Here is a 14,436-nt window from a genome sequence, read left to right as displayed (position 1 = left end):
ACAAGGTACTTGCTTGCACACAGTTTATTAAAAACCAAACTGACCCCAATTCTTATTATACAACTTCAGCTTGGGGAAGATGACTTGGATGTCGCTCAGAGTTCACAGCTTCACAGACTGTTTGAAGAAAGCCTAAAAGTTGATTCCCAAAGGCATAAATAAGCTCAGGAGGAAAAAAATCTACTTCGTTTTTATTCTATCTCTTATTAACATCATGATTTGATTCCCTTCCTGAATATCCATCGAGCTCCTGAAACGACAGGGAGTGAAATACACATCTGAGAAACAATGTGGAGGAAGATGGTTTCCCTCCCTGTGGGTGTTTGCAGACCCCTGGGAGGTAGTCTGAGGAGGGGACAAGTCAGGTCAGGCCTCAGTCTCATCTACTGAATGTCAACTACTCTCCCATATAGAATTTTCTTTTTGTAAGAACTGTTCACAGAGAAGTACACCTATAAAAGGAGACTCTATAGGATTCATCGTGCACACGTTCCCATCAACAACTGCAACTACTTTCACTTACTTTTATCTATATCCTCCCGTTACCTGCTACCTGATGACTCTGTAGCTAATCCCCGAAATCCTAGGACTTAACCGATTCATGTTTCATAATAGATTTCAGTCGATCGAATTATGAATGAAAAGAAAGATAACGTAGTCTTTTAAAGAGTTAAGTACTTAAAAATAATGGTGAAGACAATAATCAAATTTCTCCAATGATTCTGAACAGTTATGAATGACTTTTATCTATAAAATTTTTAATAAAGTATTTATATAAATGTCATTTGAAAATGTCAATGGACACATTCCTATTCATACAGGTAAACGTCTTCTATTCTAAGTCACTCTTCAAAGTCGGTTTTAAAGTTAAATGAGAAGTTAATAGCTTTTACGTTGAATGTATAGCTTAAGTGTTGTTTTGTCATTCTTAACCCTGCACTGACTACAGAGTAAGCTCTGCACTTCCCGTTCCCCATGTATTAAGGAGAGCCCTCCACGGCGTATACAAATGGATGCACAGTATATACGTGATATCGTAATCAACTGGTAAAAGGAAGTAGGAGAAAATATCAAAAAGGTTCCTTGGGCAGGGAAAGGAGGCAATGATGAAACAAAAAGGGCTGAGAGTCGCTGCCCTAACCCACTGGGAGAGTGCAAACTGAAAAGCAAAAACAGAAGTAGAAAGTAAGAGGAAACATTCAGAAAATGGAAACAAACCGGTCCCCATTTAAGACACAGGCACAAAGGCAGGTCTGCAGAGAACCTTCGGACACCAGGGCTCACAGAGTCACCCACCGCAGCCAGGCCAGCAGCACCTACAATGTCCCCAATGGCTCGACCCTTGTCTGTACTCATGGCCCTGGTGGCGCTCAGCTGTCACTCCATCTGCTCGCTGGGGTGTGACCTGCCTCAGACCCACAGCCTGGCCACCAGGAGGACCTTGATGCTCCTGGGACAAATGAGGAGAATCTCCCCCTCCTCCTGCCTGAAGGACAGACAGGAATTTGGATTCCCTCAGGAGGTCCTTGGTGGCCACCGGCTCCAGAAGGCTCAAGCCATCTCTGTCTTCCATGAGGTGGTCCAGCAGCTCTTCCTCCTCTTCAGCACAGAGGGCTCGTCTGCTGCCTGGGAGGAGGGCCTCCTGCACAGACTCTGCACTGGGCTTGATCAGCAGCTGATGGAACTGGAAGCCTGTCCGATGCAGGAGGCGGGGCTGCAAGGGTCCCCCCTGCTGAATGAGGACCCCATCCTGGCTGTGAGGAGATACTTCCACAGAATCACTCTCTATCTGCAAGAGAAGAAATACAGTCCTTGTGCCTGGGAGATCGTCAGAGCAGAAGTCATGAGATCCTTCTCTTCAGCGAGACACTTGCAAGAAAGATGAAGCAGGAAGGAATGACAGAGCCCTGGTTCAACATGGAAATGATTCTCACTGACCAACAAGACCACACGGCCACCCGCCCTGCCAGGTCAAAGACCCTCATTCCTGCTGGAATCAGGACACCAACTGGATCAATCTGTCAAATGTTGTCAGGAGAATTCAGCAACATCACGTTCTGCTCTGCAGGCACTCGTCTCTCACAGACGCCCATGCTCATCTATCTATTTATTGCAATATTTATTTATTTAACTATTTATAAGCTTTAAATGATTTTTCTTCCTATAATATGTGTACCTTTACACTGTGGTTAATTGAAAAAAAATACACTCTTTGTATTTACTCAATGTATTATTTTTTGTTCATTAAACTTTTTTCTATAGAAAACTTCTTGTACTTGTTTATTATTTAAAAAAGAAACACCATGTCTGATTGTAATCTGATTAAATAGTGGATCGTACCATTCACTGCTCATTACTATGTCACTCAAATTATAAGTAAAAGGAGATTTTCTCTAAGCCACTTTATGTGCTGCCCTAAGGACATAGAGGTCAATGGGACAAATCCGACCCTATTTTCTTGTATCATTGGTTTGTATAGAGAAATCATCCAAAAAATAACAATCAGATTTAATATTAATTATAAAAATGTTATACTGAGAAGAAGTGGAATGAAAAGGTATTTCTCAGCAGAAGCTGGAGCAAGGAAAGTCAAGAAATAAAAACGGAAGTACTAGGTATCCTCTACATTTGAGTGCTCAACATCTGATTGCAAATATCTTTTGGAAAATAGACTTTTGAGTCTGAAATCCACAAGCAATTCCATGAGTTGAAAGCCAAGGAACACAAGTAGTCCTGTGTGAAAAGCGAATAGGAGGAGAAAAGGACTTAAAACATTGGCTCACAGAACCTTCAACTAATAAGGGGAGGAAAGAACCACCAAGGAAACTGAGGCAGAATGGCCGTAAGTTAACAGGATGAAAGGGAATAGGCTCCTACAAACCTATTTAAAAGGTGAAAACTGCTCCCCAGAATTGCACCGTCGCAAGCGTGGATTGAAACTGTCCTCTACACGGAGAAAAGAGCTGTCCCGGGTGATCTTACTGGGAGCTGGTTTGGTCGAGGTGATCACCAGACAGCACACTGGGCGAACGGTGAATATGAGAGATTAGTGACAATATACGTAGGAACCAGCTTGGAAAGATTTGCCTTCTGAAATGCAGGACACAAATAGAGCGGTGACTAGAAAGCACTGTGGACTTTTTTGTTTCTTCCTGCACAGTTGTCTTTTTCCAAATATATTCATCTCTAGATAGGTTTCATGGATTTGATGTATTGGCAAATCACATTCATATGTTTAGTATTTTATTGATCTTAAATCATGACATGTTGAATTACTTACAATGATAACTTATCATCATTTTGATTAATAGGATGTTGAATGCCACTAAGCTGCTCTGTGGGTGAAACCATCCACCACATGGGAACCAGATGGAACTGACCTCGGTGAGAGCGGGCTGGGTGGAATTAATCAGCAGAAGCTGGACTGGAGCAGCGGCAAGGCGGTAACACAAGAGGAGAATCCCACTGTCACTTTTTTGCCACTTTCCTTCTTTCACTCTCCTCAGAGTTATTTACATTTGTTTTCCTTTTGCCTCAGTGCATCCAAGGGCGATGACTGCTTTCTAAGAATGCTGAATGGAGAACAAAAACAATGACGTATTGAGAATTGTGGGAAATAATGGCATGTTTCCAGTTCTACTTCCTATTTCGGTACTATCTTCGAGATGAAACAGAAAGTACTTGAGAAGTAACAAGACAACTCTTGCCAAGGAAAACATTTTAAATTAAAACCAGCATATAAAATTTTCAAGACTCTAAAACTAGTAAAGCAAAGACGGCTAGTTTTCCCGAGCATCAAGTACTGGCCTCGCAGCCCTACATTTTCATTGTGAGACAGAGAATGATGAATCAAGAAGTTCAGCAGAAATGCACTGACTGAATAATCTAGGGACACTTATTAATTACTTCCACATAAGCCTCCAATGGTAGGTAAATCATCACTGAATCCCTGTGGCCAGCTCAGAAACTTGAGAATATAGTAAATACTCAACAGTTTAACGAACTGAACTCATGACAGAAATCAACATTTAGCAAAATGCAATTCCCTTCAGGGAATTTCTTTCTCCTTTTAAAGGAGAAAGAAAAAGGGTAACTTCCCCAAAACCCTGTTCCTGTGCACGGCCACACACACACACACACTCACACGGTGCATCATGTTTGGCTTGTTTCATCCGGAAGCTTTGGAAATACTTCAAACCTGAATATGTGATGAAAACAACAGAGGTTGTTCACAGAAACACTCTTAGGTCCAGAACAGCTGATTGTTTTGGGGACAAAAACAATTATCCTCCAATAAAAGATGAAAGTGTGATGAGCTGACTCACGGCCATCCACTAAAGAATGAGTTACCGGGGTTCAGGTGGAAGATGTGTGGCTGTGTGCACACTGAGCCGGAGGCTGAGATTACACGTGTGCTAGTGAGTGAGGGGAGGTGGGGCCATAAAGGATAAACATTTTGTGGGTCTTGGAATTAGAACTGAGATGCCTGTGCGCACTCAAAAAAATGAACAAATCAGCTAGAAATTTTGAGAGAACAGCCTGAAGAGTCATTAGCAGGAAAACGTTGAAAGAGTGGGAAATGCCAGGTGCATTTCTGATCAGGAGGCTCTAGTGAAGCACTTGCCACCTGCTCATAGTTTTGTGGACAAAATCCGAGAGTATCAGTCATTCATAATTTTATCTTGAGCAGTTCACACGAACCCTGGATAACGAGAAAATTGTGAACAGGTCATAGACCTTTCTCCTTCGGCAGTTACTCATCAAATGGTTCCCATTCTTGAAAGGACAAATCCAGAGGAATGAGGAAGCTTGGCTGACTATGGGAGATGGATGGCAGCCAGCTCCAGAAGGCCCAGGCCATCTCTGTCCTCCACGAGATGCTCCAGCAGATCCTCAACCTCTTCCATGCAGAGCGCTCCTCTGCTGCCTGGGACTCCACCCTCCTGGACAAACTCCGCACTGGACTCCATCAGCAGTTGGAGGACCTGGACACCTGTTTGGTGCAGGTGATGGCAGAGCAAGACTCTGCCCAGGGAAGGGCGGGCCCTACACTGGTGCTGAAGAGCTACTTCCAGGGAATCCATCTCTCCCTGAAAGAGAAGACATACAGCGACGGTGCCTGGGAAATTGTCCGACTGGAAATCATGAGATCCTTCTCTTCATTAACCAACTTGCAAGAAAGGCTAAGAACTACGGACGGAGACCTGGGGTCACCTTGACATGATTCTCCCTGACCGAGATGCCATGTCACCCTTGCACATTTGTCTGTGGTCGTTTCAAAAGACTCTTATTTTTGCTTTAGCCACAGAATTTACTGAATTAACTCAGTCAATACTTTGTCTGTAGTAATGAGCAAGGATATGGTAAAATTCCTGAGCTCAAGGATCATCAGTCCCTATGCAATGACTTCGCTCTTGTTTATTTATTGTTTATTTTTTTATATTTATTCTAATATCTTAGATAGTTATATTTTCATATAGATGCTACATTGTGTTAAAATTTAAAAATATGCTCAACTTACCACTTCATTACGTTTGCATCTTGTTTTATTTATTAAATCCTATGAAAGAAAATTTTTTTTAAATTCTGAAAACCTAAAACCATATTTTTTCTATAGAAATCTCTCTCAGAATAGTATTTGTCCATTGTATCTTATGGAACAGTTCTACCAGTTTCTAGGAAATGCTTTTCAAATAGTGGGATTCCACGGAAATGAGAGGAGTCCTGGAAATTACGATAAATGTATAGTCCTTATGTCTCAGGTGTCACTGATTTATATCCAGCTAGCAAAGAGTAGTTGGTAGGTAAACATCTGAGAGGTGTCACCTCCTCCAGTGAAGTCTGAACACATAGGGTATTGATCGGCTGCTGCTGCCATCTATTCCTCTTCCTCGCACCTGCTCCCCAGTCCTGCTTCACTGAATCGCTCACTCCCTTATCCAGTAACTTCGCTCCCTCCAACTTACTGCCCATCCACACACGTGCTCACGTTCTGTGCTGGTTTATAGCTTCAAGGTTTCTTTTAGAGAGGAAGCCACAGGAAGAGAGCAAAAGTGAAAGGAGAGCTCGAGGATTTTCAAAACCTCGGGCAGGAGGCGCCGGGGACATGGGGCTGGATCCCAGCTCTGTTATTAATAACTGTATGACCCTGATAAACAACACAAATACCATGCTCCCTAGTTTTCTCATCTTTCATATGGGGACAGGAATAATAATGTTCCATAGGATTACTGTCAGATTTCAGTGTACTTACTTGTAAATTAAAGTTTTTTCAACAACATTGCAGGAGATACTAAACATTTATATTAAAAGAGATCATACACACACACACACACACACACACACACACTCACACGGTGCATCATGTTTGGCTTGTTTCATCGGAAGCTATGGAGATACTTGAAACCTGAATATGTGATGAAAACAACCGAGGTTGTTCACAGAAACACTCTTAGGTCCAGAACAGCTGATTGTTTTGGGGACAAAAACAATTATCCTCCAATAAAAGATGAAAGTGTGATGAGCTGACTCACGGCCATCCACTTAAGAATGAGTTACCGGGGTTCAGGTGGAAGATGTGTGCTGTGTGCACACTGAGCCGGAGGCTGAGATTACACGTGTGCTAGTGAGTGAGGGGAGGTGGGGCCATAAAGGATAAACATTTTGTGGGTCTTGGAATTAGAACTGAGATGCCTCTGCACACTTAAAAAAATGAAGAAATCAGCTAGATATTTTGAGAGAACAGCCTGAAGAGTCATTAGCAGGAAAACGTTGAAAGAGTGGAAAATGCCAGTTGCATTTCTGATCAGGAGGCGCTAGTTAAGTACTTACCACTGCTCATACTTTTGTAGACAAAATCCGAGAGTATCAGTCATTCATAATTTTATCTTCAGGAGTTCACACGAACCCTGGATAACGAGAAAATTGTGAACAGGTCATAGACCTTTCTCCTTCGGCAGTTACTCATCAAATGGTTCCCATTCTTGAAAGGACAAATCCAGAGGAATGAGGAAGCTTGGCTGACTATGGGAGATGGATGGCAGCCAGCTCCAGAAGGCCCAGGCCATCTCTGTCCTCCACGAGATGCTCCAGCAGATCCTCAACCTCTTCCACGCAGAGCGCTCCTCTGCTGCCTGGGACACCACCCTCCTGGACAAACTCCGCACTGGACTCCATCAGCAGCTGGAGGACCTGGACACCTGTTTGGTGCAGGTGATGGCAGAGCAAGACTCTGCCCAGGGAAGGGCGGGCCCTACACTGGTGCTGAAGAGCTACTTCCAGGGAATCCATCTCTCCCTGAAAGAGAAGACATACAGTGACGGTGCCTGGGAAACTGTCTGACTGGAAATCATGAGACCCTTGTCTTCATCTGCCAACACTCAAGAAAGGTGAAGAAGGGAAGGGACCTGGAAATGATACTCTTTAATACACTAAGTCACATTCTCACATGTTCAGTCATTTTAAACATTCTTAGTTATACTTTAGTCTAAGAATGTACTGGGCTAAATTGTTCAAAATTGTGTTTAAATGTTCTTAAATGTTTATCTTTAAAGGTACTATCCCTTGAGAGATTGTTATAATGATGCTTTGTATTGGGGGAACTTCCTGTAATCGGTTTGGAAATCATGATGCCTGACCTCATAACAACAACAAAAAAGAAGAACAAACTGGAAAACAACTTTTCTTAGATCCATCAGAGAACTGAGGTCACAGTGCATGCCATTACCCTTCTAACTTTGGAGAGAGGCGGAAGCAGAGAGCACGCTTACCTGGAACAGAAATGCAGGACAGAAACCACAGCTAAAGCTAATACAGATGTTGCCGGTGGATCCAACCGATGTTCCAGGTTCTTGTCCCGTCCCAGAAAGAATTCAGAGACAAGATGTAGAGGTTAAGAAAAGTAAAATGAGGATTTATTAAAGGATGATTTGTACACTCTCAAGGGGAGAGCAGGCAGGCTCAGGTGAGAGGCTGCCTGTGTTTCTTTGGCAAGTTAGGTACATAGGGTATAAAAATGAATGGGCAGAATATTCATGGAGGAGGGAAGGGTTTGGGGTCATAGTCCCTGATTATCATCCCAACTCCACCTTACCAAAGGGAGGGGGGATTTTTGTCCTTATTTAGTCTGGATCAGAAGTGTCATGGCATTGGTGCATGATGGGTAGTTGTGATCTGCAAGGCTAATTTTATTCAAATGAGGGCATAATGAGCAAAAGGTTCCATTCGGACAGGAAATGCCTGCCTTTTCTGACCTTTCTTTGTTGGTCTCCTGGCCAAAAGGTGTGACCCCTTATCAGCCCAAAGATTGCTGCTTTTCTTTCTCTGCCCACGGACCCTGGTGCTTACTTGTGTATGTTTTCCTGCATTGGCTTCTGCCCCTTCTTTCTGCCCAATTCCTGCCGTTTGGTCTGTGTCCCCTTTTTTCTGCTCATATATAGCTATCTGCCTGCTCTAACACTGATAGGACTATTTAAACCATAAGTGAAGAATTACTGGAGGGTCCACAGGGTTGAATCTGAGATTTAAAAACTGACTGCAGGATGTCCAGTCTTTGGGGAGGCTCACGTCTTTGAGTTTTACCTTAGGATCTCACCAGGTTCTCAGTATGAAGACCAAAAAAAAAAAAAAAAAAAAAAAAAAAAAAAATCCCCTGGTGCTTCCAGTTGAGGAAGGGAAAGGAAATCATTCTGAAATACACTCAGAGTCTTCTGTTCCCTATAACAAAGACCTGCCCTCAAGTGAACTGCCCTCAGGGGAAGCCTAACCCACCTGGGGGTAGAGAAATAACTAACTCCAACCCTGCTAACTTTTTCATCTCACCTAATAGGGTGGTAAAAAAAATCTGAGAAGCACTTGTGAACTCACAGCCCAGGAACACAGACTCACTGAAAGACAGATGTAACCACAGGATTAGAGAACACTGCCCCTTCCCCATAGGTACTATCATTAATACAGGGGATTACCACTGAAAAGAATTGCAAACGTCAGGCTTTGTTTAAGGAGAAACCTCTAAGGAATCCCAAAGACAAAAATGGAAATAAAAGCATGGACAGAGGAGGAAATTTTAGCCTCTGACATCCACAGATATGGCGAACAGTAAACATAGCACACCTCCTAGCAAAATAAATATAAATTCTTACCCTAAAGGTCAACTTACCTCAGTTCCCTTTACCCACAACATCATGTTCAGCTTTCAATAAAAACTTACGAGGCATACGCTAAAAGGCAACAGACACAGTTTGAAGAGACCGAGCAAGCATCAGAAGTAGAATCAGATATGGCAGAGATTTTGGAATTATCAGGCCAGGCATTTAAAATAACTATAATTAATACGTTGAGAACTTCAATGTATTCCTATATTAGTTCATTTATTCATTCATTTTATCTATGTCATACTATGTATAGTAGTTAGAATAGTTTTGTTCATATAATACCATGTTTACTTTTATAATATATTAAAATATAACAAAAATGTCTACTTTTATTTGGTCAAATTGTTTTCTTGTTTGATTTATGAAATTCTTCCTCAGAAGATTTCTTGAAGTTGTTTAATTTTTAAAAAAGAAATAGCCTAAATTTGCAACCCATTTTGAAGAATGGATGATGAATTCAAATTACTCATTTTTTTTCCCAGTTGGCTATATTTTAAAACTGCATATTTCTATGCCAGATTATGTGGTTATTCTGGGGATATAGAGGCAAGTAAAGCAGTTTCAAAAATCTATTCTCGAGGAGCTTTCAATTTTGAAGAGAAAGATAAAACTGTAATTAGGCTTAATGAATTTCAATTTTGTTTCATGTTACAATGAGAGGCAGAGTATATATGCTATTCATTTACTGATTCTGATACCCGGCACACGTCCCCCTTCCTCTCTGCTTTCCCAGACACCAAACTCTCACTCCCATATCACAGTCCTTTCTTTCCTCCCAGTGAAGAAGTGCCCATTGTGCTGTCCTCCTTCACTCTGCGTTAACCTGTAATGCCCATTCTTACAGCAGTTTCCTATTCCTTCTGGCTTCTTGCTGTCTTGAGTACAAAGCCACCAACTGAAAACATAAGTTGTGTGGAAGTCTAGGTTTCTCGGAAACTCCAATATGAGAGGCCTTTTTCTTTTCTTTTTTCCTGGTAGATATTTTTGGAAATGACTTAATGTCCCTGTAACAATGCTGTAACAGTAGCTGTTACAAAAAGGAAATAGAAAGCAGGATCCATTTCACCCTGTGGACTATTAAAATATTCACGGGGGAAAGTGCCACCTACTGGCCAAGACGGACATGACAGTGACCAATTTGGAGACCTGGCTTCTGTTCTATGCAAAAGTCTTTTTCCCTAGCAGGAGATTTTTCTTCAGGCTAAAAAAGGTTTCTTCTTGGAAAGAACCATTTCCAGTAGTGTAAGAAGCCTATTCCCTTGGATTTTAAATATTTTAAATATATATATATATTTTAAAAAGAGCAGTTGGGTATGCAGCAAAGTTGAACAGAAGGTATAGAGATTTCCCACATACTCCCTGCTCCTATATATGCATAATCTCCCCTATATCAACATCCCCCACCAGATGGAACATTTGTTACAACTGCTTCCAAGGGTGTGAAAATTAGTTTTTGGGGGTGTGAACACATCTTAGACGTTACAACGGTTTGCAGAGCTCCAAAGTTCAATCTTGTCTAACAAAAGACCTTATTTTAGTATTTACTTTCTCTCACTGGGTTTCTCGTGTATCACACAAGCAGCATTGACACTGAATTCATGGGGGATACACAAAATACATGCAAGATCAGTGCTACAAACCTATGGCGAACAGATGACTGTGCCTGGAGGACTTTCTGTCATTTCCTGGATCTTAGCCGCATTGTGAGCCATGGCCTCTGCATACTCTCAGCTGCCGCTGGCTGTCTTGTGGATGTTGCTTCTGTTTAATCCTGAGCACTTCTGAGTGTGATGTGGGCTTTGGGAATTAAATACAAATGGGTTATATTTTATGATTTAATTCCAATGAAGTTGCCCAACACATTGTATCTACTACTAAACAGAATTATGTTTGGGGCTAAACAAATAAAAAATGTTGACACTATCTGGATTAATATCTAGCAGCTGGTTAAGTTAACAATTATTTTCTCATACAAGGCAAAATTAAAAATACTGAAATAAATAAGAAAATATTTTAATTTTTAATCACTTTTAACAGTTTTAAATAATTTAAAATATTTAATTAAAATTACTATGTATTTTTAGAAACTGTTTATATGCATATATAATTTTATATCTTACAATTTATATAAGTAAATAAATTTGTCACTCAGCAAATTTAGTTATAAAGTTGTGTCAGTAGCTTTTAAATTTAACTTGTAGCTTAAAATTTTTATTTAGTCATTCTGAATCCTGCATTGAATAAAAAGTAAACTTTGCACTTTCTCTTATTTTTCTATAAAGTAGAGATATCCATGGAGTACATAAATAGATACACAGTATATATGTGTTATCACAGTTTAATGGGGGGGCAATTAGGAAAAAAGTATCTAAAAAGGCTCTGTGGGCAGGGAAACAGGCACTAATGGAAAAATTTAAGAAAGGCTGAGAAATGCTGCCCCAACCCATAGGGAGAGTGCAAAATGAAAAGCAAAAACAGAACTAGAAAGTAAGAGGAAACATTCAGAAAATGGAAACAAACTGGTCCCCATTTAAGACACAGGCACAAAGGCAGGTCTTCAGAGAACCTTCAGACACCAGGACTCACAGAGTCACCCACCGCAGCCAGGCCAGCAGCACCTGCAAGGCCCCAATGGTTCGACCCTTGTCTGTACTCACGGCCCTGGTGGCGCTCAGCTGTCACTCCATCTGCTCTCGGGGGTGTGACCTGCCTCAGACCCACAGCCTGACCACCAGGAGGACCTTGATGCTCCTGGGACAAATGAGGAGAATCTCCCCCTCCTCCTGCCTGAAGGACAGACAGGACTTTGGATTCCCTCAGGAGGTCCTTGGCGGCCACCGGCTCCAGAAGGCTCAAGCCATCTCTGTCTTCCATGAGGTGGTCCAGCAGCTCTTCCTCCTCTTCAGCACAGAGGGCTCGTCTGCTGCCTGGGAGGAGGGCCTCCTGCACAGACTCTGCACTGGGCTTGATCAGCAGCTGACGGAGCTGGAAGCCTGTCCGATGCAGGAGGCGGGGCTGCAAGGGCCTCCCCTGCTGAATGAGGACCCCATCCTGGCTGTGAGGAGATACTTCCACAGAATCACTCTCTATCTGCAAGAGAAGAAATACAGTCCTTGTGCCTGGGAGATCGTCAGAGCAGAAGTCATGAGATCCTTCTCTTCAGCGAGACACTTGCAAGAAAGATGAAGCAGGAAGGAATGACAGAGCCCTGGTTCAACATGGAAATGATTCTCACTGACCAACAAGACCACACGGCCACCCGCCCTGCCAGGTCAAAGACCCTCATTCCTGCTGGAATCAGGACACCAACTGGATCAATCTGTCAAATGTTGTCAGGAGAATTCAGCAACATCACATTCTGCTCTGCAGACACTCATCCCTTACAGATGCCCATGCTCATCTATTTATTTTTCTATTAAATATTTATTTATTTAACTATTTATAAGATTTAAAGTATTTTATTTATGAATATCCTGTGTACCTTTACATGTGGTACTACAATGAAATATGTTCTTTATATTTAGTCAGTTTATCTTTTTGTTTTGTTTATTAAATTTTTATTATGGAAAACTTCTTGTATTTGTTCATTCTTTAAAAAGAAACACCCAGCCTGATTGTGCAACTTGATTAAAGAATGGATGGCACAATTCATTTACCCATCATATTATATTCAAATTATAAGTAACAACTGACTTTCTCTAAGCCAGATTGGGTGTTGCCCTCAGGATAAAAAGGTGAACATAACAAATTCAGCTCCTGCTCTCTTTTATCTTTGATTTTTGTAGGGAAAGAAACCTAAAAATAATCGTATTACTTAATGCTACAATGAGAAGAAGGAAAAGCAAATAAATTGTCTCACCAGAAGCTAGAGTGGAGAATTAAAGCAGCAGAGCTCTCCAGTGGACTGGGAGACACCTAAGTGCAAATGTCACTTGTATGGTGGACATGTGAGTTTGTAAGTTAAAGGAAGGCCTCGGCTGGACGTTATCTGGCAACTGAAAGCCAGAAATGGAGATGGTTGTGTGGGGAGATAGAGTAACGTGAGAAAAAGACTTCAACTAGATTCTGAGAATCTTCCACCTTTAGTGGGAGTAGAGAGAAGAAACACAAAGGAAACAGAGGTGGAATGGCCTTACATTATAAGGACAGTAACAGCGAGTGGTGTTAAGAGTGTATTTGACAAAATAAATGTGCTTAGAAGAAATCAGTGGACTCATGGAAGATGTAGACTGAAACTGTCTGCTATGTCAGCAATACAGATGGCATTGGGAACCTTAATGAGAGTTGGACTGGTGCAATTAATAAGCAGAAACCACACTGGAGTAAGCAGAAGTGTCAATAAGAGAACTTAGTGACTCTGAAAGGGAGGAGGAAATAGAGTGGGGTCTGGGAAATATTGTGGGTTAGTTTTTTTTGTGCATAGTTTTCCCTTTTAGGTAGTATATCTTTTTCTAAATGATTTCAACGGACTTGATGTCCTGGCAAATCATATTAATGTATTTAATATTGTATTTATTTTAAATTATGACTTATTTAATTACTTACAATAATAATTTATCACATCTAAGTTAATACTACTGTGTCTATCAGTAAGCTGTTCATCGTTTAAAAAAATTCATCAGGCAGGAACAGATAACTAATTCAATCCTTCATCAAATTATCCAGTTACTACTGATAATATGTTTTCTGGAACTATTGGCTTTATTAATTAAGTTACTTAACTTTCACTATTGTGACACTGCTTACCACAGCAGCTTTATAGCACATTTCACTTTCTATTAGAGTTAGATATGGTAAGAACTTTTTAATATTACTACTTGGTAATTTTCCCTAATTTTACGAATGTCACAGTCCTCTGTGGATCTCCAAATAACAAATTATCCTAGACATAAGGCTGACAGATTTCCTTAAAAAATGAAAGTGGGAAACTGGACCAGGCAATCTCTTTCTCAATACTTAAGGTAAGGAAAAAAAATGGTCAGATCGGCTGAACATACAACACGAACAATGGCAATCCACAGAGCAAGAGAGTGTTGTGCATAATTCAGGAGTAAAAACAGATTTAACAATAATAACAGAAATTCAGAATACAAAACTCACCAAAACACCCATAACCCATAGTAAATAATTTTCCACTGAAATCCCATTGTTTGGATATATGTGTAATGTTGAGCAACCCACTTAATCTAAGCCTCAGTGTTACCATAAATAAAATGGGTTAAAATATTCATTTAGTTTTTGTGAATATTAAATAAACTCATGCATAAAGGCATTTAGCATCATA

General features: G+C 41.0%; 3 protein-coding genes across 3 annotated transcripts; all 3 read left to right on the top strand.

The window, feature by feature from the left end:
* The first annotated feature begins 1,321 nt into the window (after positions 1-1,321).
* LOC116280218 (interferon alpha-1-like) lies at positions 1,322-2,858 on the top strand. Its single transcript, XM_031677014.2, has one exon. The coding sequence runs from the start codon at positions 1,322-1,324 to the stop codon at positions 1,883-1,885; it is 564 nt and encodes a 187-aa protein (XP_031532874.2). The 3' UTR covers positions 1,886-2,858.
* A 1,968-nt stretch (positions 2,859-4,826) lies between these two features.
* LOC140696228 (interferon omega-1-like) lies at positions 4,827-5,219 on the top strand. Its single transcript, XM_072960646.1, has one exon. It carries the CDS (start codon positions 4,827-4,829, stop codon positions 5,217-5,219), a length of 393 nt encoding a protein of 130 aa, XP_072816747.1.
* A 6,428-nt stretch (positions 5,220-11,647) lies between these two features.
* Positions 11,648-12,804, top strand: LOC102544554 (interferon alpha-1-like). The gene has a single exon (XM_015248597.3). It carries the CDS (start codon positions 11,661-11,663, stop codon positions 12,336-12,338), a length of 678 nt encoding a protein of 225 aa, XP_015104083.2. The 5' UTR covers positions 11,648-11,660; the 3' UTR covers positions 12,339-12,804.
* The last annotated feature ends 1,632 nt before the right edge of the window (positions 12,805-14,436 follow it).

This window comes from Vicugna pacos, chromosome 4 (genome assembly GCF_048564905.1).
Source record: "Vicugna pacos chromosome 4, VicPac4, whole genome shotgun sequence".
Taxonomy (NCBI): Eukaryota; Metazoa; Chordata; class Mammalia; order Artiodactyla; family Camelidae; genus Vicugna; species Vicugna pacos.
Note: the sequence above shows the minus strand (reverse complement) of the source record. Positions and strands in the feature narration are given on the sequence as shown.

Bases quoted from the DNA above. Each gene is read 5' to 3' on its own strand.
- LOC116280218 (XM_031677014.2), top strand. From the start codon at position 1,322: ATGTCCCCAATGGCTCGACCCTTGTCTGTACTCATGGCCCTGGTGGCG.
- LOC102544554 (XM_015248597.3), top strand. From the start codon at position 11,661: ATGGAAACAAACTGGTCCCCATTTAAGACACAGGCACAAAGGCAGGTC.
- LOC140696228 (XM_072960646.1), top strand. From the start codon at position 4,827: ATGGATGGCAGCCAGCTCCAGAAGGCCCAGGCCATCTCTGTCCTCCAC.